We start from the raw sequence: 23,712 nt of genomic DNA, 5'->3' as shown, positions 1-23,712 counted from the left end.
GTCGAGTTTTTTTCTACTTTGAACCGAGGGTGAGGCTAGTTTGATTGGGTTGATCTTAGACAACTAGTGGTTAATGGTGTGTTCACACTATCTTCTGTTTTTCATAGCACCAGACCTTGTTATTGTTATTGCATCTCATCTATTTTTTTGGTTCTTATGATGCTGTTATTATTTCTATGATTTCTGTTGACGGTACCGATATATTATCTCTTCTTGTCTTTTCCGTTTTCTTGAGGTGGGTCTATCAGAAACAGTCTCTTTGCCCATTGGGATAGGGGTAAAGTCTATGTACACACTATCTTCCTCAAACCCCACTTATGGAATTTCACTGGGTCACCGTTGTTATTATTGTTATTGTTACTCTAGAGAAAACACAACTGTTCATAAGAATTCTACTAGTATCATTTTAGAGACAATCAAGAGTATAGTTTAATGGTTAATAAGGTGAAAGAATAACTATGAGATTTCAAGTTCATACCTCAGCAACCACATAAATGCAAACTAATTTATTTATAGTGACGGAAGACAACAAGTTTCAAATGAAATAGTGATATCAAATTAATATAAGAAAATTTGTTAGTTTTAACCCTCAAACAATAAAAAAGGATAATTGTAGACAAGCAAATTAATATAAGAGGTAAAGTGAGAATAACCTCAAAATACAAGGACGGAATGTAGTAAGAAACAAGAAGCTTTCCAGGTTCCCAATATATCCCCCTTGACCGATGCGTTCTACGCACTTTGCGTATTCAAGTCTCCTTCTTTCTCTTTCACCACAAAACAAAGCAAACAAAGACCTACCCACCTCAAGTACGCTAGCAGTTAAAACTCCGTTGACTAATAATACAAATACTAGTATCTTTTTCTCAAAAATGGTCTAAATCTTGGAGCATTTTCTCACCGGAAAAACTTCCCCGGCTGACATTTAGAAGCTACTCCGGTGGACTGCTGTGGTAATATGGTAACATTTCCTCAAATGGGTTTTTGAATCTGACCTCTGTTGTTGCAAAAAGTTGTAATCTTGAAAAACCCCAATTTAAGCTCTTGGGATTTTAATTGACAAAAGATGGGGTTTCTATAGTTTATGGGTTTCTCGTGATTTAGCTTTTGTAATCTTCTTTGTTTGGTGAATTGGAATACTTCTCTTTGAGATCTGATGAAGAACTTTTTTCCTTCTGCGGAGTGATTTTTTGTTGGCTTGTTTATGCTTGAGTTTCTATTTCTTTTTGCTGAAGATTCAGAATTGATTAAAGCTGAAAGATTTATTCTTTTTGTTGGTGTTGCTTTTGTACCTTTGGAAGATTAGGTTTTTAAGGGTTTTTCTCTGTTTTCTCTGATGCATTTAGAAGACAGGAGTATGGTTTTGATTAAAGTTGAATGAAACTTTTTGACTTGTAGGAAGTTGGTTTTGTAAGCTCACAATGAAGAGATTGAGGTCTAGTGAAGATCTTGAGTCATGTGGGGAGAAAGGTCTGTTGAAAGATTGGGCAAGAAGGGAGGAGGATCCGAGTTTGCATCGCTCGTCTTCCCACAGGAGCTTTTATTACAAGTCTGAGAGTGGGAGAAAGGGATTGTCTTCGTCATCGTCTAGGTATGATCGGTTTGAGGATGACCGTGAAAGTCTGAGACCGATAAAGAAGCGGACAGATTATGATGCGGACAGCTATGATAGAAGAAAGAATTACGATCGATACAGTCATAGTAATGATAGAGGGGTTCTGAGCTCTTCTCCACGGGGTGGATACGGTGCTGATCGGATTCATAGGTCAGAAAGTTTTTCTGGCCCAAAGAGGGAATTCCCTAAGGGGTTTAGATCAGAGAGGGATAGGTCCAGGCGGGAGGGGAGTGTGTCATCATGGCGCAGGTTTGGTGGCGGGAAAGATGGTGATGAAGGTACAAGGAGTGGTGGAGATTCAGCAAGAGGAAGTAGAACAGAATCAGAAGATATAGGGAAGGCAAAGTCACCGCCGGGATGGAGAGATGCAAAATCACCTGCTTGGTCAAAGGACTCTGGTAGCGAGCAATCAAGGAGTGTTGAAGTTAAAAGAAGTGATGCCTTGCCGATGGAGAGTGGTGGACATAGCAGTGAAATGGAAGAAGGGGAACTGGAGCCTGATCATCCATCTTCTGCAGCTGAGCCTGCAGCTGAAGATGAAGCTTCCGATGAGATGAATCCCTCACAGAAGGAGAATGAGAGGCGAGATGATGGGGTTAATTCCTTGTACGAACAGAAAGATGAGCTCAGTAAAGTAAGTGCTACTGCTGAGCAGTCGGAAGAGACACAGTCGGATAATGTCCGAGACATTTTCAAGGATGGTGATGGTTTGTCTGATCATCAAGGCACTTCAATGGGGCCTAGTGGCATGGGAAATGGAAGTGAAGCCGTGGTAGATCATGTTGGTGAAAAGAATGACTCCACCAGGAAAAGCAGTAGTGGGGAAGAAGAAAAGAATATAGATGCTGAGAAGCTACCACCTAAGAAAAGGGAACAAGTGGAGGACAAGAGTAGAGATGTTGAATCTAAGGTAAATCGTAATGACGTTCGTGAATTAAATAGGGAGATTGCTGGGGAAGGTGGACCGCCGGGCTCTGTTTCTTCTGTCGCACATGAAGATGTATCACAGAGTGTCCAGGACAAGGGCAAAAGTGTGGCTGTTTCGCCTGGTAATAACACTGTCCCTCCTGCAGATTGTTTGAGGATGGAAAATGAGTCAAGAGGCATTGTACCTTGTGGAAACTCTGTTATGGAAGGACCAAGTAGCAGGGGCCTTGAGTTGTTCTTGTCAGGTCCTGTCAAAAAACCTGAGAAAGCAGAGAAATTTAGTAATTCCATGACCAAAGATGAAAAGTTTGATCTGGAACCACTTGAGCTTTCTCTTAGCTTGCCAAATGTCCTGTTGCCTATTGGTGCACCGAAAGAAGTCCAGCCTCCTGGTTCACCTAGTCAAGGAAGGAGTTTCCAATCCTTTGCCAGCTCATTTCGCACAAATTCTGATGGCTTTACCATGTCTATGTCCTTTTCAGGATCACAACACTTCACTCATAATCCTAGCTGCTCACTGACACATAATTTAGTTGATAATGAGCAATCTGTTAAAAGTCGCCCCCTCTTTCAAGGTGTCGACTGGCAAGCCCTTGCTTCAAATGAGCAGAAGAATAATGACATCCCAGGTTGTCAAGGCATAATATTATCAAATGGAACTGGATTGTATCAGCAGTCTCAAGGAAATTCTAGTGGTCAAGCTGTAGGAAAACATCTCAGAGCTGCAGAGGGAGGCTCTAGATTGCCTGTTGGGCTAGACAGGCAACTAAGTACTGGTAAAGCATCTCGTCATCCAAATGGAACTAGATCTCCTACACAGAGTGTTGGCTCTCATGAAACCGGATCAGAATATAATAAAGATAACAAACAATTAATTAGAGCTAAAGATAGTAGCTTTTATAGATTCGGTGGTTCTGATGGCAAAGAGCTCCCATTGGCTGTTGGAGCGGACTTTGTTGAATCAGTAATCACCACTATGGTTTCTGAACCAATACATGTGACCGCCAGGAGGTTTAATGAGATCTCAGGGCAACATTTGCTTTGTCTGAAGGAGGCTGTCTGCGACATCATTACAAATCCTGGTAAACCCTGGCAGCTTAGTGCTCTGCAAAAGGCACTGCAGAAGAGGTCTGACATCACTTTGGATACACTTCTGAAATCCCACAGGAGTCAACTAGAGCTGTTGGTGGCTCTGAAAACTGGTCTCCAAGAATTTCTTCGACAAAGTTATGATATTTCATCATCTGATTTGGCAGAGATATTTCTGAATTTAAGATGTAGAAATCTGACTTGTCGATCTTCGTTGCCTGTGGATGAATGTGAGTGCAAAGTTTGCTCGCAGAAGAGTGGTTTCTGCAGTGCTTGCATGTGTCTTGTGTGTTCCAAGTTTGACATGGCATCTAATACGTGTAGCTGGGTTGGATGTGATGTATGTCTGCATTGGTGTCATGCTGATTGTGGGCTACGTGAATCTTACATCAGGAATGGACGTAGTGTTTCTGGTGCAAAGGGTAGTGTAGAGATGCAGTTTCATTGTGTTGCCTGTAACCATCCATCTGAAATGTTCGGCTTTGTAAAAGAGGTTTTCCAAAACTTTGCAAAGGAATGGACGGCAGAAGCACTTTCCAGGGAGCTTGAATATGTGAAAAGAATTTTTTATGCCAGCGAGGACGTCAGAGGGAAACGCTTGCATGACCTTGCTAATTATATGCTGTCAAAATTGGCAATTAAGGCTGACCTTCAAGAAGTTCAAAGTCAAATTATGCATTTCTTGCTGACTGGTGAGCTCTTGACCGTTAATCAGCTTTTCTTGATATTCTGTTAGCAAATGATCTTTTTCTTGAGTGCAAGATGGATTGTCAGCTGGTAACTTTGTTGCAGAAGTCTCTATTGTATCTCTTTCCATGATAAGATATAAATAGTAGAATCTTGGAAGTTTTTGCCTGAAGCCCTTAACATGATATGTATGCCCCCTCTTTTTCTTTCCTATCTTTCCCCACCTCCTTCCTCCCTAATCATCTTCTGTCTTATCCTAACTAACAAGCCCCTTCTGGCCTTGTCCTCTTTTATCATAGTCGGGTTGAGGGTATAAGTTAGAGTGAGCAAACCTTTACAACAATAAGAGAGCAAAATTCAATGCGGGGTTATAAGTTAGGCAGTGGAAACCTTGCTAGTTACAAATTCGTACTCAATTTAAGTTGAAACTTCTTCGGTTTTATGTAGAACTTTAATCCTAATGTAATAGAATCTGAGTAAGGAATACCATGCCAAGAAATGTACCCATGTCTTTTACTTTTTGTCTTGTCTTCCTGGAAGTTAAGTGGGTTTCCTTCACTTTTATAGAAAATAGTAAAATGGTTATCAAAAGAAGAAAGAGTAGAATGGATTTGCTGCACGTGCATAATGCACTTATGTGAATAGTTTTCATGTGTGAACTTTTATTTAGTGGTATGAATATTTGATATTAGAATTGTATCAGTCTGTTTTAAGTGACAGTTAACATTTCCAGACATTTCTTTTTTGATTAACACTGTTAACATTTCCCGTCATTTCTAACTGTTTAACATGTTTCTACAATTACTGTCATTCTATATGGCTTTCATATATTTCAATAATTGAAATTTATTTAACTATTTTAATATTAGAACAGATACTGCAATTACTTATTGTAAAATAGAATCCTCAATTGTTTGTTAACTATAGTGTTCTTATTTTGGTTAAATTGGTATTCTAAGGTTATTTCTCCTTCACTCCATTTACAATTATAGCTTTTGCCTTCTATATGATTTTTCCTGCGTCAATCAATCAACTGTCTCAATTGGTCGATGTCGGCTATGCATCATATTTAGACTATTTTTAGCTGATGATAAACGTACCAAAACCCTGCTCCTTTATCCGGATTTGGACTGGTTATGCTTTGCCGGGCTCACATAAGTGGACTAATATTTGCTTTTCTATTCATGTGACATAATTCCTATGACATTGATTGCTGGTGCCCTTATCTACTTTTCTACTAAGGAATAGAAATTGGAAGCTTCATTGTGCTGCTTTTGAGTTGAAAATGTTGAAATATTACTTTAATGGTTTTTTCACTTGTCTCTCCTCTCCTAACTGTGGACGTCCTTGAGACTGTCTAGTTCTGTCACTCCCAAGTCCTAATGCTAATGCTCAATTTGATACGGATGTTTCATTTTAACTGTGAATGCAGAGCCTGATTCAGCCAAATCTGAAAATGTTCCAAATATTCAAGGAAAGGAGTTGCCAACAAAGAACCACGAAGGGAACAATGGTGTTGCTCGTCCCAACCAGGGAACGATGTGGTTGAAATCTGTTAGTTCAGAGAAGGCTCCTCAAGTGGAAAAGCCTACAGCAGGTTTGCCTTCAAGTTTTGATAGCCTCCGGAATGACAAGCAGGTGATGATTTCGAGCTTTCAGCCAAGTGTAGAAAAGGGACCAGTATTTGATGAACTAGAGAGCATTATTAGAATCAAGCAGGCTGAAGCCAAAATGTTCCAAGCACGAGCTGATGAAGCTAGGAGAGAGGCTGATGCTCTGAAGCGCATTGCTGTAACAAAGAGTGAAAGAATTGAAGAAGAATACATAGCTCGAATCACAAAACTGCGATTGACTGAGGCCGAGGAGATGCGGAAACAAAAGGTGGACGAGCTGCAGTCTTTAGAAAGAGCTTATCAGGACTACTTCAATATGAAAATGAGAATGGAAAATAACATCAAAGATTTGTTGTTGAAAATGGAAGCTACTAGAAGGAATCTCAGTTTGTGATTAATCAGTAGCATCTTGTTTAGGACAACCTTGGTTTTCTAAAATCAGTGTTTGCAAGGTAGAAACACCTAATATATTAACTTGTAGGTGTTCTTTAGTCTAGTTTTCTTTGTCTTCTTTTAACCAGAATCCGTACAGAGACCCCCTTATGTCTTTATGTTAAGATGAACTCCAGTCATGGACAGGATGAGAAAGTAGAGATTCAACACTTGGTTATCTTGTATCCAAATGCATTCTTTTCCCAATAGGGAATCCCAATAGAATATCGTCCCTGAGGAAGAACAATTTAGTTTCTGGATAGTGTATGACTACCGTTAAGATCTTTTTTTTTTAAGTACCTTGATCGTTCTATTGGGTACTTAGTACTTCTTACCGGTGCAAGTAATAGGTAACTCATATGGCGTTTTTTTGTCTCTAGTGGATTGATTTTTCCCGACTTCATTGACTAGGCACTCTTGGGTGACCTTGGTCACACTAACTAAAGAAGTATAAGGAGAAGTTTAACCATTCAAGGCAAGATGTCACATCCTTAGTTGTTAACTAGGTACACGTGCGACACTTGACAACTCGCTCACGATCTTCCACAATTTGCTCACGTTCTTGCTATGTCAAGTCAGCCTTACTACACTCAAGATCGCTAAGAAAATGGAAGAAAGAAAGAACACAAGAGAATTGTTAAAGGAAGCTTTGTATTAGAGAGCACTTGAATTGTTTGCTTGATGAATTACAAATGAATGACCCCCTTTATATACTAGTCTCCTAGGGGCTAGTGCATAAATATTAATTAGTACACAAGTCCTTGATATTTACAAGATAAAAGCTTTTTCTAGAATTCTCTACAAGTCTAGAAGATTCCAAGGACTTTCCTAGCAAATCCATAAGGATGTAGGTTCTTCCTAAGGAAATGTCCATACCTCTCTAGAATCTTCTCACAAATGCTAGCCTTCTTCTTATGTAAGCTTCCACATGACATTAATATATGCCAAATGGCGCCTATGTGGCATGATGACATGGCGGGTCATCACACTCTCGCCACCCAATATTGCGACGACCGTGGCACAATGCTGCTGCATAAACTCTCGGATCTTATCTTTGAATTGTCACAAGTCTTCATATTGTTCCCATGTGGCCTCCTCCGGTGATTGCCCTTTCCAATGGACGAGGAACATAGCGGTGGCTTTTTGCCCTTGTTTTCGCCTGGCCTGGTAATCTATGATAGCCTCAATCTCCCGATCATGCGAGGCGGTGATAGTCATTGACGCCCGACTTGATTGGCCCCTACTCGGATCATCCTTATCTTCATGATATGGCTTAAGCATGTTGGCATGGAAGACAGGGTAGATCTTAAGATACGATGGCATGTCAAGCTTGTATGAATCTTGCCTACCTTAGCGACGATCTTAAATGGCCCCTCATACTTGCGAATTAGATTCTGATGCATGCCCCGTAGTGCCTTGAACTGTCTTGGGTTAAACTTCACCATGACCATGTCCCCAACTCTATAGTATGTGGGACGCCGCTTACGGTCCGTAAACTTCTTCATCTTCTTAGCTGCCTTATCCAAGTAGGACTTAGCAGTGTCGAGTTGCTCCTCCCATCCTTTGGCCATATGATAAGCCCCCAAACTCTTTCCCTCGAACGCGGCTGATAAGGAATGTGGAGTTTGTGGTTGTTAGCCTATGGCTGGCTCAAATGGTATCCGTCCCGTGGACTCACTCCGCTGCAAGTTATAAGAGAATTGGGCGATGTCTATGAGCCTTGCCCAATCTGTCTGATGCGTGCTTACATAATGCCTCAAATAGCATTCTAGTAAGGCATTGACTCGTTCCGTTTGTCCATCCGTATGTGGGTGGAAACTAGTAGAAAAGTGCAGCTCCGTACCAAGTATGTCAAACAACTCTCTCCAGAAGTTTCCAGTAAAGCGGGGGTCTCGATCACGGATTATATGCCTTGGTAAGCCCCAATACTTCACCACGTTTTTAAAGAATAACTTGGCGGCTTCCTTGGCTGTGCAACCTGGTGAGGTGGGCATGAAGGTGGAATATTTGGAAAATCTATCCACGACTACCATAATAGTACCATAACCGTCGGACCTGGGTAGGCAAGTGATAAAGTCCATAGTCACGCTCTCCCATGGACGCTCTACAACTGGTAGTGGCTCCAAAAGTCCTCTGGGCTGTTGTTGCTCAACCTTGTCCTGCTGACATACAAGACAAGTCTGCACATAACATTCTATATCATCTCGCATGCGTGGCCAATAGTAGACTGACTCAACCAAGGCCCTGGTGCGACGTTGGCCTGGATGACCAGCCCATATTGTATCATGACTCTCCCTTATGATCCGCCGTCTAATGTCTCCAAACTTAGGCACGTAGACCGCCGACCCGTGGTAAGCAATATGCCGTCTTCTACCCAAAAATATATCGTCTTGCCCTGGTTGGCTAACTCGATAAGTTGTTTGGCTGCTGGATCATGTTGCATGCCTTCTTTTATAGCCTTCCGAATATCCCATCTCGCTGAAGTGATTGCAGCAAGCTCGACTTTCCGGCTCAAGGCATCAGCTACAACATTACCTTTGCCCGGCTTATACTCCAGCGCATAATCAAACTCGGCCAAGAAATCCTGCTACCTAGCCTGCTTTGGTGTCAGCTTCTTCTATGTCTGAAAGTAGCTAGTAGCCACATTATCAGTCTTGACCACGAACCTCGACCCGAGAAGATAATGTCTCCATGTACGAAGGCAATGCACAATGGCAGTCATTTCCTTCTCTTGTACCGTGTAACACCGCTCCATCTCATTTAACTTGCGGCTCTCAAATGCTATGGGATGCTTATCCTGCATCAGGACACCCCCAATGGCAAAGTCTGAGGCATCTGTGCGTACCTCAAAAGTCTTGGCAAAGTCAGGTAATGCCAAGACTGGCTCCTCTATTCCAACTGCCTTAAGGCCTTCAAACGCCTTTTGACAATGCTCCGTCCAAACCCGTGCTGTTCTTCTTTAGCAACTCAGTCAATGGTGCGGCCTTTGCTGAGTATCCACTGATGAACCGACGATAGTAGTTAACAAGGCCAAGGAAGGATCTCAACTTAGTTACCTTTATGGGTGCCTCCCACTCCTGGATAGCACGTACCTTACCCTCGTCCACTCGTAGCTCGCCATTGCTAATGACATGGCCTAAGAAGTGCACCTTTGATTGTGCAAACTCACACTTCTCTCTTGATGTATAGCTCGTTCTTTCGCAAGACTTAGAAAACCTTCCTAGATGACATAGTCATCTAGGTAGACTACCACGAACTGATCAAAGTAGGGATGAAAAATCTTGTTCATAAGGGTGCAAAATGTGGCCGGTGTATTGGTTAAGCAGAAGGGCAACACCAACCACTCAAAGGCTCCATATCTCGTCACACATGCTATCTTTGGCTCATCCCCTTCCGCAATGCGAACCTGGTAGTAGCCCTTTCGAAGATCCACCTTGGTAAAGTACTTGGCTTGCCCAAGTCTATCGAACAAGTCAGCAATGAGCGGGATCGAGTACTTATTCTTCACGGTGACCTTATTAAGTGCTCGGTAGTCTATGCACAAACGCAACGATCCATCTTTCTTCTTCTGGAACAATACTGGTGCGCCAAAAGGTGCCTTTGATGGGTGAATGTGACCTTCATCTAGCAGCTCCTTCAATTGTTTCCTGAGCCCCTCTAGCTCGGGAGGTGCCATATGATATGGGGCAAATGCAGGTGGCTTAGCCCCTGACTCCAAATCAATCTTGTGATCCACCTCTCGCCTGGGCGGCAAGTGCTTAGGCAACTCCTCGGGCATGACATCTTTGTTTTCCTTAAGCAACTTCTCTATGCAAGGCGGCACTGTCCCTTGAAATTTTTTGTCTTCCTCTAGACTTGCAATGATTGCCACGAACGTCGGCTCCCCCTTCTTGATCCCCTTGACAACCTGCATAGCTGATAGTTGTGCTTGGATTTGTCCGTGTGGTATAGTCACTGTAGGTACCATGCAAGCTCCTTCTCGCTCCATAACCAAGAGACGTTGGAGGTACGGGTCGATTAAAGTATGACAATGTCTAAAGAACTCTTGCCCCAGTATGATGTCAAAGATATCAATAGTGGTTACGGTAAAGTTTGTCATACCTTTCCAAGTTCCCAATTTGACATCAACTCCGTTAGCTACCCCACGAGCATTCTGTATATCTCGGCATGCCTTCTTCTTATGTAAGCTTCCACATGGCATTAATATATGCCAAATGGCGCCTATGTAGCATGATGACATGGTGGGTCATCACAAAGATCTCTACAATTAGTCATCACTACAATAAGGAACCACTCAAGGCTGGTGAATGGGGCTTATAGCCTGTTTGGCCAAGCTTCTCAAGAGGCCAAAAGTGTTTTTTTCTTTCCAAAATACACTTTTTTTCCTAACTTGAGGTGTTTGGCCAAGCTTATTTGGGGGAAAAAGTGCTTTTGGGAAGAAGCAGAAGCATTTTCAGAGAAGCAGAAAAAAGTAGCTTCTTGAGAAGCTTGGCCAAACAGTAGCTTGTTGAAAAAAGTAGCAGAAAAAAGTAGCTTCTTGAAAAAAGTAGCTTTCAGAGAAGCATTTCCAAAAGCAGAAGCTGACTTTTCTTCTTACCTAAAATACCCATAACAAAATATAGTGTATACCAAAATAACCCTTAACCCTTAAACCCTTAAATTAATACTTAGGATATTAATTTATAAATATTTCTTCTAATTTTTAGGAAAACTTTCTAATATATCAGACTTGAGGTGTGAATGCTTTTATATTTGTTGAAGAAATTTTAATATATTTAACTTATGTTAAAAGAATTAAGTACTTTTTAATTTTATTTTCATATTTTACTTAAATAAAATGATTTTGTTTTTAATTATTGCATTTAATAACAAAATTTTGAGATTATTTATTTACTTATAATATTTAATTATTAAGTAAATCTATTTATGTCATTATTCGTAATTTGACACTTAAAAGCACTTTCTAAAAAGCTTGGCTAAACACAAATTATTTCTCAAAAGTGCTTTTCAGTCTGATTAGCCAAACACAAACTGCTTCTCTCCAAAAATACTTTTGAAAAAAGCACTTCTCAAAATAAGCTGATTTCTCAATTAGGAATTATTACCCATTTTGCCCCTTGTGCTTTTCGCAAAGGGTAACTGAGATATTCTTTTTAATCTTTTAAAAATGGCAAGAAACAGTTTATATTTTGATTGAAGTAACCTTTAATACAATTTTGGTTTTTCTTTTTTCGTACTTAATTTATTTGTCTTAAATTTTAGAGGAAAAGGGGTGTACACTAATTGTAGAAGTTTAACTACATTTTCAAAGTCGTGAACAAGACTAACTACAAAAATATAATTGCATTTAACTAGTATTTAATTAGCAATAAAATTAACAATCCATGTCTGTAATGGCAGTTTCATTTGTTAGCAGTCAAATTTTCAAGAAACCAACAAGCTCATTGGTTTACAGCCGCGTAAAATTCAACACACATCAGCAATTAACTTCAAAGAACACTTTCAAATTTCTGATCTAAGCAGCCAGCTAATCGTAATCTTCATCAGAGTCATCTCCATCAAACTCAGAATCATCAGTAGGTTCATTATCAGAATCACTGATAACATATGTTGTCTTCTTCCCACGAGTTACCCTAGCTTTTGGAGCCACAACAGCTTCATTGACTTCATCCTCTAGACTGCCCAAAGAAGAAACAGGACTCACGTCTTCATTTTCCTGTGAAGTACTACCCTCCTTGTTCTTTCCCAGAACAGAACCACTTTTCTTGTTAAATGGGGATGCCCTCATTTTCCTCACTTTTTTCTCAGGTGAGCTATTATCAGTATTCTCTGCAGGCTTCAGAATTGATGTTATGAGTTTCTGACCAATACCTACTGATTGCTTATTACCTGGTCCTCTTTTCTTTGGGGGTTGTTTAGTTGCTGCTGGTGCTGCTTTCCTCCCTCCTTTCTTTTTCCCTCCCACAGCTACTTCTGGCTCAAACTCATCATCATCACTAATTTCAATCTCATCCTCACCTTCAGAAACATCTGCAATGGATGGCAGAGTCTTCTTTTTTGCAGCAGCTTTTCTAGTAGGTGCTTTCTTTTGAGCTTTTGGGGCTTCAGTCTCCAGGGGGGGGGGGGGGGGGGGGGAGTGGTCTTAGATTCTAGAAGACAAACTGGTAATCATGAAAATAGTTTATTCTATACATCCCTTAATATATTATAGGACATTTGACTTACCTTCTGTTGAGTGATCTGGGGAAGAGTTAAGATTGTAAGCTGCAAGTCTGTCTTTCAACGCTAGCACCTCATCATCTTCTTCTTCTTCATCTTCAACTGCAATAGGTTTTGCCTGCTGATCACAGGGATCGAAGGTTAATATTTCATTTGACAACTATAATAACGAAGAGAAACAGAATTTATGAAAAATCTAATCAAATTCCACACAAAAAAAAAATCAAATTCCACACCTTTGCAGGAGCTTTCTTCGAACCTCCTCTGGCTTTTGGTTTCACAACTTCAGTAACATTGGCTGGAGACGAAAGGAAAGAAAACCCAATTTAGTACACATATCAATTATCCATGAAGATTACAGCAAAAGCCATGACAATTAGATACTAACCTGTTTCCTTTGTTGAAGCAACTGACACGTCCATTGGTTCAGCAGTAGACTCCACTACACTAGCCTTCTTAACATTCTTTCGGGGTTTAGGCTTCGGTGCCTTTAACCCAGCTGCGTTCATTACCTTCTTCTTTATCTTCTCTCTAGCTTCCTCTGTCTGGATATCAATTTTGTCTTGTTCCTGAATATACACAAGCATAAATTAAAATGAGAAAGGAAAAGCATTCGAAAAATTCGGAAAGAAGGAACAAACTTTCAAGAGCATACATCAAGCTGTTTCTCAAGGACATCAAGATCCTTCAACCACAAAAGCTTTGGAGTTGCATTTCTCATATCTTCAACCTCACCATTCAGTTTATCCCTCTCAGCACACAGTTCTTGAACCTTCTCAAGAGTCAATGTTCCTATTGCCATCGACAGCAAGTAGTCATAATCACCTGCCCTAACTCCTCTGTTTAACTCCTCTTCGCTATCTTCTGCATCATCACTTGTGTCTGCAACAACAGCTTCAACAGCCTTTTTCTTGGGGAAAGGAGTAAAACCTTTCTCCTTCAACTCAAGCAATAGATCAGCTCTCTTCCTGTTATTCACAATGATTTCTCCTTTCACAACTCCAAGGATGAATTTCACCTTGTTCTCAATTCGCAGCAACTCCAATTCAAGAATCTCCAACAGAGCTCTCTGCACAAGTTACAAGTTTACAGTCAGTGGCCAGCAATCAGGAGGAAGAATGTATAGCTAGAAACATATTCAGTTCATTTATTTCATTAACTTGCCTTTCGTTTCTCATAATACTCGAGTCTTACATGGTAGAACTCCTCAAGGACTGCAGTAAAAAAATGTGAATGGTCAAAAGCAACATATATTTTCTGCTAATCTAATGTATTTAGTTGGAGTTACGTACTGTCTTCTGGGTTGTCATATTTCTTAATTTTGCCCTTAGAGTCGAAAAGGTGCATATTGCTGGTGCTTATTGTAGTAGCCAGCTTAAACTTTTTAAGCAAACCCTCTTGCTGGGCTAAAATCAGATTCTCCTCAGACAAGATCACTTCAAAACATACAGAGTTCTCATCACCATATGCTCTGACTTCCTGCAAGGAGAAGCTTCTTATTACTTAGCAACATTCGAAGTACTGTTATAACAAAAAATAATTTAATCAGTAAGGAACTCAAGGGACGTACCTTTATGAAGGGATCCTTGGCCTTGTCATTTGAGACTGTCATGGACTCCAGAAACTGCTTATAATCCTCTGTCCACCTCCGGACTGGCAACTCAGAAATCCTAAGAGTCGTTTCATTGAGCTCTTCTATAATACCAGTGACAGTGTAGGTAGCTCCGGCTTCTTTTGTTGCTGTTTTCTCTATTGTTCCTTTGAAACCTTTATACCATGGATCCATTGGTTCCATAGGCTCATCATTCAGCAAACGCCTTACATTAGCAACAAGGTCTCTTGGATTATAATTTGGAACGTATGAACTCCAACCTGTCCCTATACCTTCACTGCCATTTATAAGTACCATTGGAACGATCGGCACATACCTGAGAGCAAAGAGAATCAACTGTTCAGTTATTTGCATCATTTGATTTTTTCTTCACTAGAAATGAAGGTATAACTTACCAAGTAGGTTCAATAGATTGACCATCTTCATTCAAGTAATCAAGAATTGTATCATCCTCCTTGGGAAACAGAAATCTTGCAATCGGTGAAAGCCGAGTGTAAATGTACCTAGAGCTTGCATGATCTTTGCCTCCCTGCAATATAAGGGCAGTGCGGTATATGGATAAATGAAAAGGAAAGGAATCATGTTATATAAAAGTAAGATTCAACAAATGAGATTTAGTTCCTCACCATATTACGAGTGCCAAATTGACCATTTGGTTGCAAAAGATTTACATTATTACTGCCAACATAGTCCTGTGCCATGCCAATGATGGTGCTGCTAAGACTCTGTTCACCATGGTGATAAGCTGAGTGCTCAGAGACATAACCAGAAAATTGGGAAACTTTTGCTTCCTTAACAAAGTTCCTCTTAAACGCACAGAACAGAATCTTCCTTTGACCCGGTTTCAAACCATCAAGCATTGATGGAATAGACCTTTGAAGATCGGCCATTGAAAACAGAATAAGCTCTTTGTTAACAAACTCAGTGTATGAGATGTACTTTTCTTTTTGGTCTAGATGGGTACCAGGCTGCAGAGTACAGAAGTTAGAGAAGGATCAGTCAAATCAGGAAATTTGGATGTATTGTAATCAAAACTAAAATAAAAACATTGTTGGTCCTAACCTCAAATTGCCTAAGCCAATTCTTCCTTGCTTCTATCTTTTTCTTACTGAAAGCAAGTTCTATTGATTCCCCATCTTGGTTATCCGCCCAAATAAAATCTTTCCTGTGTTTCTGAAGATCTTGGAAGTACTCTTTTCCTTCCTTTGAAGTACTTGTTCCCAACCCCTATCAAAGCAGTTAAGAGAAAAATTAGCAGAAAGCCAAGTTTGATGGTTTCATGAAATGTTTGGTTGACAAACCTTATAGTACTTAATCGACCAACCGCTTGAATTAGCACCCAAACTCTTTCTCCACGACTCATACTCAGGCATGGTATAAAATGACAGTATCTTCCCACTTTTATGAGTAGCCTGCAAAACAATAATATACAGACTAATGTATTTAATAAAAGATCGTTTGAACCTGATTGTGGAGGTAACTTAGGCTATTTAAAAAAGGGTACAAAATTCACCTTCACAATTGGTGTGATGAACTCAATCAAGAAAGATGGAACTTTCAGCAAGGATGGCCAAAAAGTGTGGATGAAATTAATTAAGAGACCCTTGATATGTGAACCATCATGATCCTGCACAAGTATAAGATATAGTTCAATTACAGCGAACACAGTAAAACCACAAACCATTCAACATAATGGATACTGTTGAAAAAGAAAGGGGCACCTGATCTGTCATAATCATTAGATGACCATATCTGAGTGATTTTACGCTGTCATATTCTTTGCCTGTCTGAAGTCCAAGAATCTTCTTGATAGCCTCAATTTCTTTATTTTCTGAAACCTGCTTATGACTTGCTTCCCTTACATTTAGCAGTTTACCCCTCAAAGGGAACACGCCATAGTGATCACGCCCAACAACAGATATTCCAGCCATCTGCAAAACAGCTCAGTTCCCTTAAATACACATCAAAACTGGTATTCATCATAATGAGGTTAAATAAAGTTAAAAAGAGTAGCATACAGCAAGAGCCTTGGCTGAATCTCCTTCAGTCAAAATCAATGTGCATTTCTCGGAGTTCCTCCCTCCTGCATCATTAGCATCTTCTAGCTTTTCCACTTTGACCTTCTCAGATTTTTTTCCATCTGTCTTCTTAAGGTCTTTGCTATTCTTAAAGTCTGCCCAGGAGAGTAGAGTTTCCACAATGCCAATATTCTTCTCAACTGCAAAATTATAACCAAAATCACAGACTTAATAAAATTGATAGCATAATTGGTCTTCGCAAGAATCAAAGAGAACGACTAACATACCTTTCTTTAGAAAATCTGGTTGAAGTTCACATTTCGAACCGAAACTGCTCTGACGCAGAGTCAAGGTTTCTTTAGTTTGTGAATCAAAAGCAGGATTGTCAATGAGAGCATTAACAAACATCCATAAATGGTTCTTCACTGCGTGGGCTTTGATGTTAGCATTTTTATTCTTCTTGTTCACTACACCCATTATGTGGTTTGCTATCTGGTTGGCCACATAATCAACATGAGTTCCACCCTTGATTGTAGCAATGCTGTTTACAAAACTGACCTGCCAAAGTTATCATGCTGGACCATGTTAGTTTCCGACCTAAATATTTCATAGATTACAACAGTAGTTTTGGCTCAAGCAACTTGTCACCATTACCTGTTGAAATTGCCCTTCACTCAAACTCACACATATCTCCCACCTTAATAATCCGTCCGCATCTGTAACTTTTAGGAACTCCCTGCAAAATTATTGAATGTTAGCATACATCTCAAACTAAATGGCCTGATAAAGAAGTAAAGAATAGAAAATTTTAACATTTAACCTTTTTGCATCAGTAGAATCTAAGAAAAGCTTGCAATACTCTTCAAATGATTTGACAGGAATGCGTTGTTCATTGAGTTTGACCTTCACAGTCTTTCCAAGGCATCCACCCAAATCAATCACTCTCTTTCTCATTAACGCAACTACATCTTCTTCAAGGTGTTCCATGTTAAACTTTGCCAGGTCTGGCTTAAATGAAACTTTTGTCCAATTCTCGCTCGCTTTGCATTTTGTTATGATTGGTTCACCCTTCTTTCCCATGTTGCTAGAGAAAACCTTCATTGCCACGACACAAAGTTCACTTGTTTAAAAACCAGTAATCAGCTGACAATCAAGCAACTAAAAAAAATACAACTACTAACTATTACAAACAGCCATGAATTACTGCTTTCTCATCGTCAATGGAAAATAGAAGCTTAATCAAATATCCAAAGTTTCCATTATCCTGACTATTAAGATCTTCAGCCTGCTCGAAGGATTATAATTAGACATCGATAAAGTCCATTATCCTAATTAACAAGCTCTTCAATTCCCATTAATAGTTGCAAATTAACATCAGTAAATTCCATTAATCTAACATTAAAATTAAATGATCAATAAGTGCCACTATCCTAGTTCTAAGCTCATTTACCTTCTTATACAACTAAAACTAAGTATCATAAACTCCATCGTGATGATTAAAATTAGGTATCAGGATGTTCCGTAACAAATAAATTAGATATTTTAAAACTCCTATCCTCATTGTTTATTCAAAATTTCCAGTATCAAACAACAATATGTATCTTGCTTCTAATTTAGTGTTTCATGGACTCAGAAATTAAAATTCGCACAATAATTAACATTTAACACAGTACCTACAACGTTATTAGCCCTAAAATCACATTTTCCACAACTCATCAAAATTGACCAAATATTAAGCAATAATATTAAGAAACCCTAGAAATGCGAGAAATTACCTGCTTATATTTCTTCTGGCGCTTCCCATCAGCAGTTTCAATAACAAATTCAGTCGAAAAAATATTCGTAAGCTTAGCACCGTAACCATTTCGTCCACCAGTGGTCTTCTTCTCAGCATCATCATAGTTACTACTAGTCAACAAGTGCCCAAAAATCAATTCAGGCACGTAAACACCTTCCTCTTGATGGATCTCTACAGGAATACCATCACCGTTATTATAGACGCTAATGAAATTCTGTTCGGGATCTATCACCACTTCCACTGCGTCCATTTTAGGGTCACGTTGTTTGTTATCAGCCGCATTGACTAAGATCTCGTCGAAGATCTTGTACAAACCGGGCACATAAGTAACCGGACGATGGGTCATCTTATCATTTTCCCATACCCAAAGTGTTTGCGTGTGTTTTTCAACGGATCCGATGTAGGTATCAGGTCGAAGAAGGATGTGTTCGAGTTGAGTTTTCTTTTGGTAGGTTTGTTCAATGGTTTTGCCGTTTGTTGCAATGTTGGCATTGCTGCTTGATTGGAGTGGGAGTTTTTTGGAAGCCATTGTTGTAGAGGAGAGAGAGACACAGAGATGGTGTCTTTTGAGGGAATTTGGAGAAATTTGGGAGAGGAGGTTAGGGTTTATAGTACTGAACGGGCGCTTTAACGGTAAAGTAGAGGAATTTGAAATTTGAAATTTGAATTCTGGATTGGAGGGCTGAGATGAAATCCGACGGTGGTTAACTGTTTCGTCGACGTGTACCTCCATTGCAGTGTGGGTAACTGTGCACTGAGTTAGTAAAAAATATTTATGCTCAGTTATTTTGTATAAAAAAAATTTATACTCAGCCTCTATGTGGGGTCAAAAAAGAGTGGACCACATTGAATTATATGTACGCAAATAATTCTTTATACAAAATTAATTACTTAATATATATGATAACCTTACAAAATGGAAAATAATCATTTTAATAAGTCCAAATAAAATGATAGAGTTTGTAAAAACTTGGTTTGTCTACCTGATTTTTGGATATTTTGACAGATTTTTCAATTGAATTTGAAAAGCTTCATAAAAGATCGAATAGTTTCTTTCGCAAAACCACAAAAATAATATAACTATCTTAAAAAATTCAACGATATATATAGCCAAGCAATAGTCTGAAGATGAGTTTTGGGGAAAAAAATTATATGGACGAGCTGGTCCTTAATTTTTGCAAACTCTAAGGGGGTAATTGGGTCTCCCACATTAATAACATAATTCCACCTAAAATTTCACATGAGTTACTTTCATATGTTTGGTTGGTTGTACGAGAATATATGTATAAGCAATTCATATATAGATTAAAAACAAAAAAAAAACATTTAATATAATCAGTCCCTATCTATCAAAATCAATTCATAATTATTATTCGCCGTATAACAATTTCCTTACATGTTAATTATGGTTACATAGCATTTACTAAAGAACCTTGTATTGATCATTTCCAATTATTTGAGCAACTAATGTCGTCATCTCTCTAATAATCAGAACTCAACAATCAAAAGTTGATTGAAATATAGCCTGTGTCAATTTTTTTTTTTTTTTGTTGAAAAAATATCCTGATATGGTTCATTTTGGAATACGTTTTGACTATTTCACACACGTCTATAAAACTATAATTATATGTAACAGTATTGTTAGATTATTATTCGGCATTACAATTTATTCTCGGGGTGCTTATTATTATTAGGTATTACAAATTACAACTAGTTTCTTCATCAAAATGGAGTACAATTTCCATCCATTTCGCAACGCATTTGGAATTATAGTATGAAAGTGCTTCCAAAAATTTCTCTGTAACTAGTAAATGGAAAGAACTTTAGGTAAAGTTGAAAATCCGTACAAAATGTTATGATAAATTACAAAACAAAATGACTCTACTAACAAGCCGTTTTTTAACCTTGAAATCCCTGTAACTAGGGGTGTACAAAGGAAACCGACAAAGCGCACCAACTCGATAATCCGAGTCAAACCGAGAAAAAAAAACCCGATTATGGTTTGGTATTGAAAAACAAAACCCGACCATAATTGGTTTGGTTTGGTTTTAACTAAAGAAAGTCAAACCGAAACCAAACCAACCCGACATTATATATATAGAAATTTTAGATATATTTAATATATAAATATATTTATTGTGATGTAATTTATAAATATTTCTTAAATATTTTCATAATTTTATCGTCTAAGGTATTATTTCAAGTTTGGACTTAGAACTTTTGAATGTTCCAATACATTTTATAGCCATTAATATTAGTAAATTAAATAATGCTAACAAAAGCCCAAACCAAAATCAAATCAATATTTATGCTAACAAAAGACATTCAATTCAATACTATGAATGGGAATGTATGGAATATCTATTTTTAGTTTTGCAATAATTTAGATAAAAATGCATAACCTATTTTTATTTTTTCTTTACCATTTAGTCATGTTATTAATATTCCCTTATTACTCTACTTATTTTAGCATGACTTAGTACTTTTAGATTATGTGTATTTTTATTATGACTTTTTAATTAGCAATATTTATATTACATAATTTTATTGTCTTTATTGTTGAATATTTTAGGATAATACCATGACACATCTCATATTTTGTATTATTTTCTTGGAAAATACTTTATATAGTTGTATCTTACTAGGAGTAAAGAAATATTTTGAGCACAAGTTATATGTTTTGTTCTACGAAGATTTTACCTGAAAAAAACCCCAATAACCCGAAAACCCGAGAAAGCCCGAGAAAATCAGAGATTGAGAAACCCGAGTTTTATTGATTTGGTTTGGTCTTTAAATTTAATAACCCGACAACCCGGTCTATGTACAACCCTACCTGTAACAAGTGAATAAGTACATCTAATATTTTAAATATTAGTTAATCTTCTTTGTGGTTTGTGTTATTACGATTCTCCCCCTCATTTTAATTTTCATGTAACAATTAATTTAATCTATGGCAAAATACCTTAAACCACTCATAAACTTAGCTCAGATTATTAGAATTCTTTCTGAACTATGCCCGATTTTAATTACCACCCTCAACTTGACCTTTTGAGAGCCATTACCCCCCTAGACGCTGATGTGGCAAAATGTGTGGGTGCACTCGCCTGCCACGTGGATTTTTCTGTCTATGTGGTATTTTTTTTAAAAATAAAATATTTGTTTTCCTTTTTAAGAATATTACTTTTTAGATAATTTTTTTCGAATACAATTTATAATAAAACTTGGATAGAACTACATTATTTAGGCTAAATATTTTTATTTGGCCAAAAATAATAAAGTTTTAGTTAATCTTTTTTGAATTTGACCTGAAAATAAAGATTTATACAATTGAAATAAATAATCAAGGCATCTAAAAAGTTATAAAAAATATATAGTTTGAAATTGATATTTTGGCTATAATTTTTTATATAGCTCTAAATTACGGTGCTCTAATTTTTTTTTTTTTTACAGATTTAACCTAAAAAGTAAAAATACACAATTGAAATAAATAGTCATTGCATCAAAAGAAGAAATAAAAAGAGTGTACAATTGCAAAAAATTACAAGTGCAATTGTACACTCTCTTTTTTTATTTGATGCAATTACTATTTATTTCAACTATGTATTTTTTATAACTTTTTAGATGCCTTGGCTATTTATTTCAATTGTATAAATCTTTATTTTCAGGTCAAATTCAAAAAAAAGATTAACTAAAACTTTAATTTTTGGCCAAATAAAAATATTTAGTCTAAATAATGTATTATAGCCAAGTTTTATTATAAATTTTATTCGAAAAAATTATCTAAAAAAGTAATATTCTTAAAAAGGTAAAAAAAATATTTTATTTTTTGATAAAATGCCACATAGACAGAAAAATCCACGTGGCAAGCGAGTGCAACTATACTTTTTGCCACATCAGCGTCTAGGGGGTAATGACCCTCGAAAATGCCAAGTTGAAGGGGGTAATTAAGACCGAGCATAGTTCGGGGAGGATACTAATAATCTGAACCAAGTTTAAGGTATTTCGCCTTTAATCTATTTATCATCAATAAAAAGTAAGTAATTATATTTTGACCAGTTTACCTTATTAATATTTTCTATTTTACTCCTCATTTAAGATTAATTCTAATGTCTTCTTAAAAGAGAGTTTTCCAAAACTAAGAAACCTATTTTCTTTGGTGCAAAAGGCGACTTTCCTATTCCTTTAGAAAGCATAAATAGCTAAATGATGATTAAGGAAGCTTTATTAGTAAAAACCAAGGCAATATTCTGGTAACTTGATAGGTTAGAGCGCAAACACTGATTAGGGAAAAAGAAAGGAGTAAACAGTGGGTGTAGTGAAAATCAATCATGAGAATATATGTGAGCTGTTTTTAGTTATTATATAGCTAAAAGATATTGTGGAATATCAAGAACTAGAGTTTTATGTTGCTCACGATCCTTTGTCACGACCCAATTTTATTATAGGCCGTGATAGTACCTACCGTTATTAGGCAAGCCAACACTGATTAAGCTAGTGGTTTCCGTTTTAAATAAATTTTTAAGTGGATAACATTTCCTCATTTATTAAAAAGATTTAGAAATTTACAAATGTAACATAACTAAAGGGAAACAAATGGGTACAAATCGTAATAATGAAGACAAATACAAAATCATAAGTCCACTAGTGTGTGCAAAGACCTGGTGTCACAAGTATGTGAAAATTGTAGTAGAATATACAAAAGAATACTAGTCTATTGTGTGAAAGGAAATAAACAGAAAAACATAACATAAGGAAGACTCCAGCTGCTGCAGAACGGCTCGGAAGGCAGCTCACCGTAAAATCTTGAGATGGGGATCAAATCTACACGCCAGACTGGTAACCAGATGCACCTGCCTCAGATCCTGTACAATTAAGTACATAAGTGTAGCGTGAGTACATAAATAATATGCACCCAGTAAGTATCTAGTCTAACCTTGAAGAAGTATTGACGAGGCTAAGGGCCAAATATATGATAATGTGAAATTCTTTTTAAAACATGATATATAGAAATGACAATAAAACTCAGAATAAGAGATATCTAAACAATCCTTGTACCATATTTAAGAACCGAATCATTTCCTTCATTTTAAACAAATAATCTCTCAAACAATGAATTAATACCAATTATGAAAGGGACTTCCAGTCCTATTGTTACGCACGAATTCTACCGAGGATATACGGCCCGACCCAACATATATATAAACTGTGCAATGCCGAGGGTCGAACGACGCGAACCATAGATGCATCTATTAATCTGCCGAGGCAAGCGGCCCACTCCCATGAGAGTAGTGGAAAGAATCGCCTCGCTCGCGGAATATACTTGCGATGCAGTCAAATATAAATTTATCAATAAATCATAACCTTTCTCGATTCTTTTCAAATAAAAGAAATTCAATTTGGAGCTTTTGAAATCTATTCCATCAACACAATTAACAAATAAAATCAGATAACAGTGTCCACAAAGCGTAGTGTAAGTCTAAACTACCCGGACATAAACAGGAATAATAGCTGCATACGGACTCTCGTTACTTTGTAGGTATGTAGCCCCCACAAATAAGTTCACCTATGGGGTAAATTTCCTCTTACAAGGTTAGAAAAGAGACTTACCTTGTCTCAAGACCTACTTACCGGTCCAAGATTTATGCTCAAACCCTCAAATCAGTACCGAACAATTCAAATAGTGTAAAAGCTAATCACTATAT

The 23,712-nt window shown here is 37.8% G+C and overlaps 2 protein-coding genes across 3 annotated transcripts; one reads left to right on the top strand and one right to left on the bottom strand.

Moving 5' to 3' along the window:
- The first annotated feature begins 736 nt into the window (after positions 1-736).
- On the top strand, positions 737-6,558 carry LOC104246721 (protein OBERON 4). Of its 2 annotated transcripts, none has more exons than XM_009802597.2 (3): positions 737-961; positions 1,399-4,323; positions 5,751-6,558. In XM_009802597.2, exons 2-3 carry the CDS (start codon positions 1,422-1,424, stop codon positions 6,323-6,325), a joined length of 3,477 nt encoding a protein of 1,158 aa, XP_009800899.1. In that variant the 5' UTR covers positions 737-961; positions 1,399-1,421; the 3' UTR covers positions 6,326-6,558. The 2 variants fall into 2 exon arrangements, with proteins under 2 accessions (XP_009800899.1, XP_009800900.1); XM_009802598.2 differs by having other exon boundaries at positions 748-953.
- Positions 6,559-11,677: 5,119 nt separating this feature from the next.
- LOC104246720 (DNA topoisomerase 2-like) lies at positions 11,678-18,615 on the bottom strand. The gene is given in 20 exon segments (XM_070156440.1): positions 11,678-12,480; positions 12,589-12,700; positions 12,819-12,880; positions 12,957-12,998; positions 13,001-13,151; positions 13,238-13,651; positions 13,747-13,796; positions 13,875-14,061; positions 14,153-14,510; positions 14,590-14,723; positions 14,821-15,162; positions 15,257-15,421; positions 15,496-15,606; positions 15,708-15,821; positions 15,916-16,125; positions 16,213-16,412; positions 16,500-16,770; positions 16,867-16,948; positions 17,033-17,307; positions 17,988-18,615. Coding segments are annotated over 20 exon segments (4,422 nt in total). The 5' UTR covers positions 18,540-18,615; the 3' UTR covers positions 11,678-11,890.
- Between the last annotated feature and the right edge of the window lie 5,097 nt (positions 18,616-23,712).

The sequence above is a fragment of the Nicotiana sylvestris genome, chromosome 9 (genome assembly GCF_000393655.2).
Source record: "Nicotiana sylvestris chromosome 9, ASM39365v2, whole genome shotgun sequence".
NCBI lineage: Eukaryota > Viridiplantae > Streptophyta > Magnoliopsida > Solanales > Solanaceae > Nicotiana > Nicotiana sylvestris.
The sequence above is the reverse complement of the archived record's forward strand: the minus strand, read 5'-3'. Positions and strand labels throughout refer to the sequence as shown.

Bases quoted from the DNA above. Each gene is read 5' to 3' on its own strand.
- LOC104246721 (XM_009802597.2), top strand. From the start codon at position 1,422: ATGAAGAGATTGAGGTCTAGTGAAGATCTTGAGTCATGTGGGGAGAAA. The intron at 4,324-5,750 runs GTGAGCTCTTGA...CTGTGAATGCAG, and splicing joins TATGCATTTCTTGCTGACTG to AGCCTGATTCAGCCAAATCT.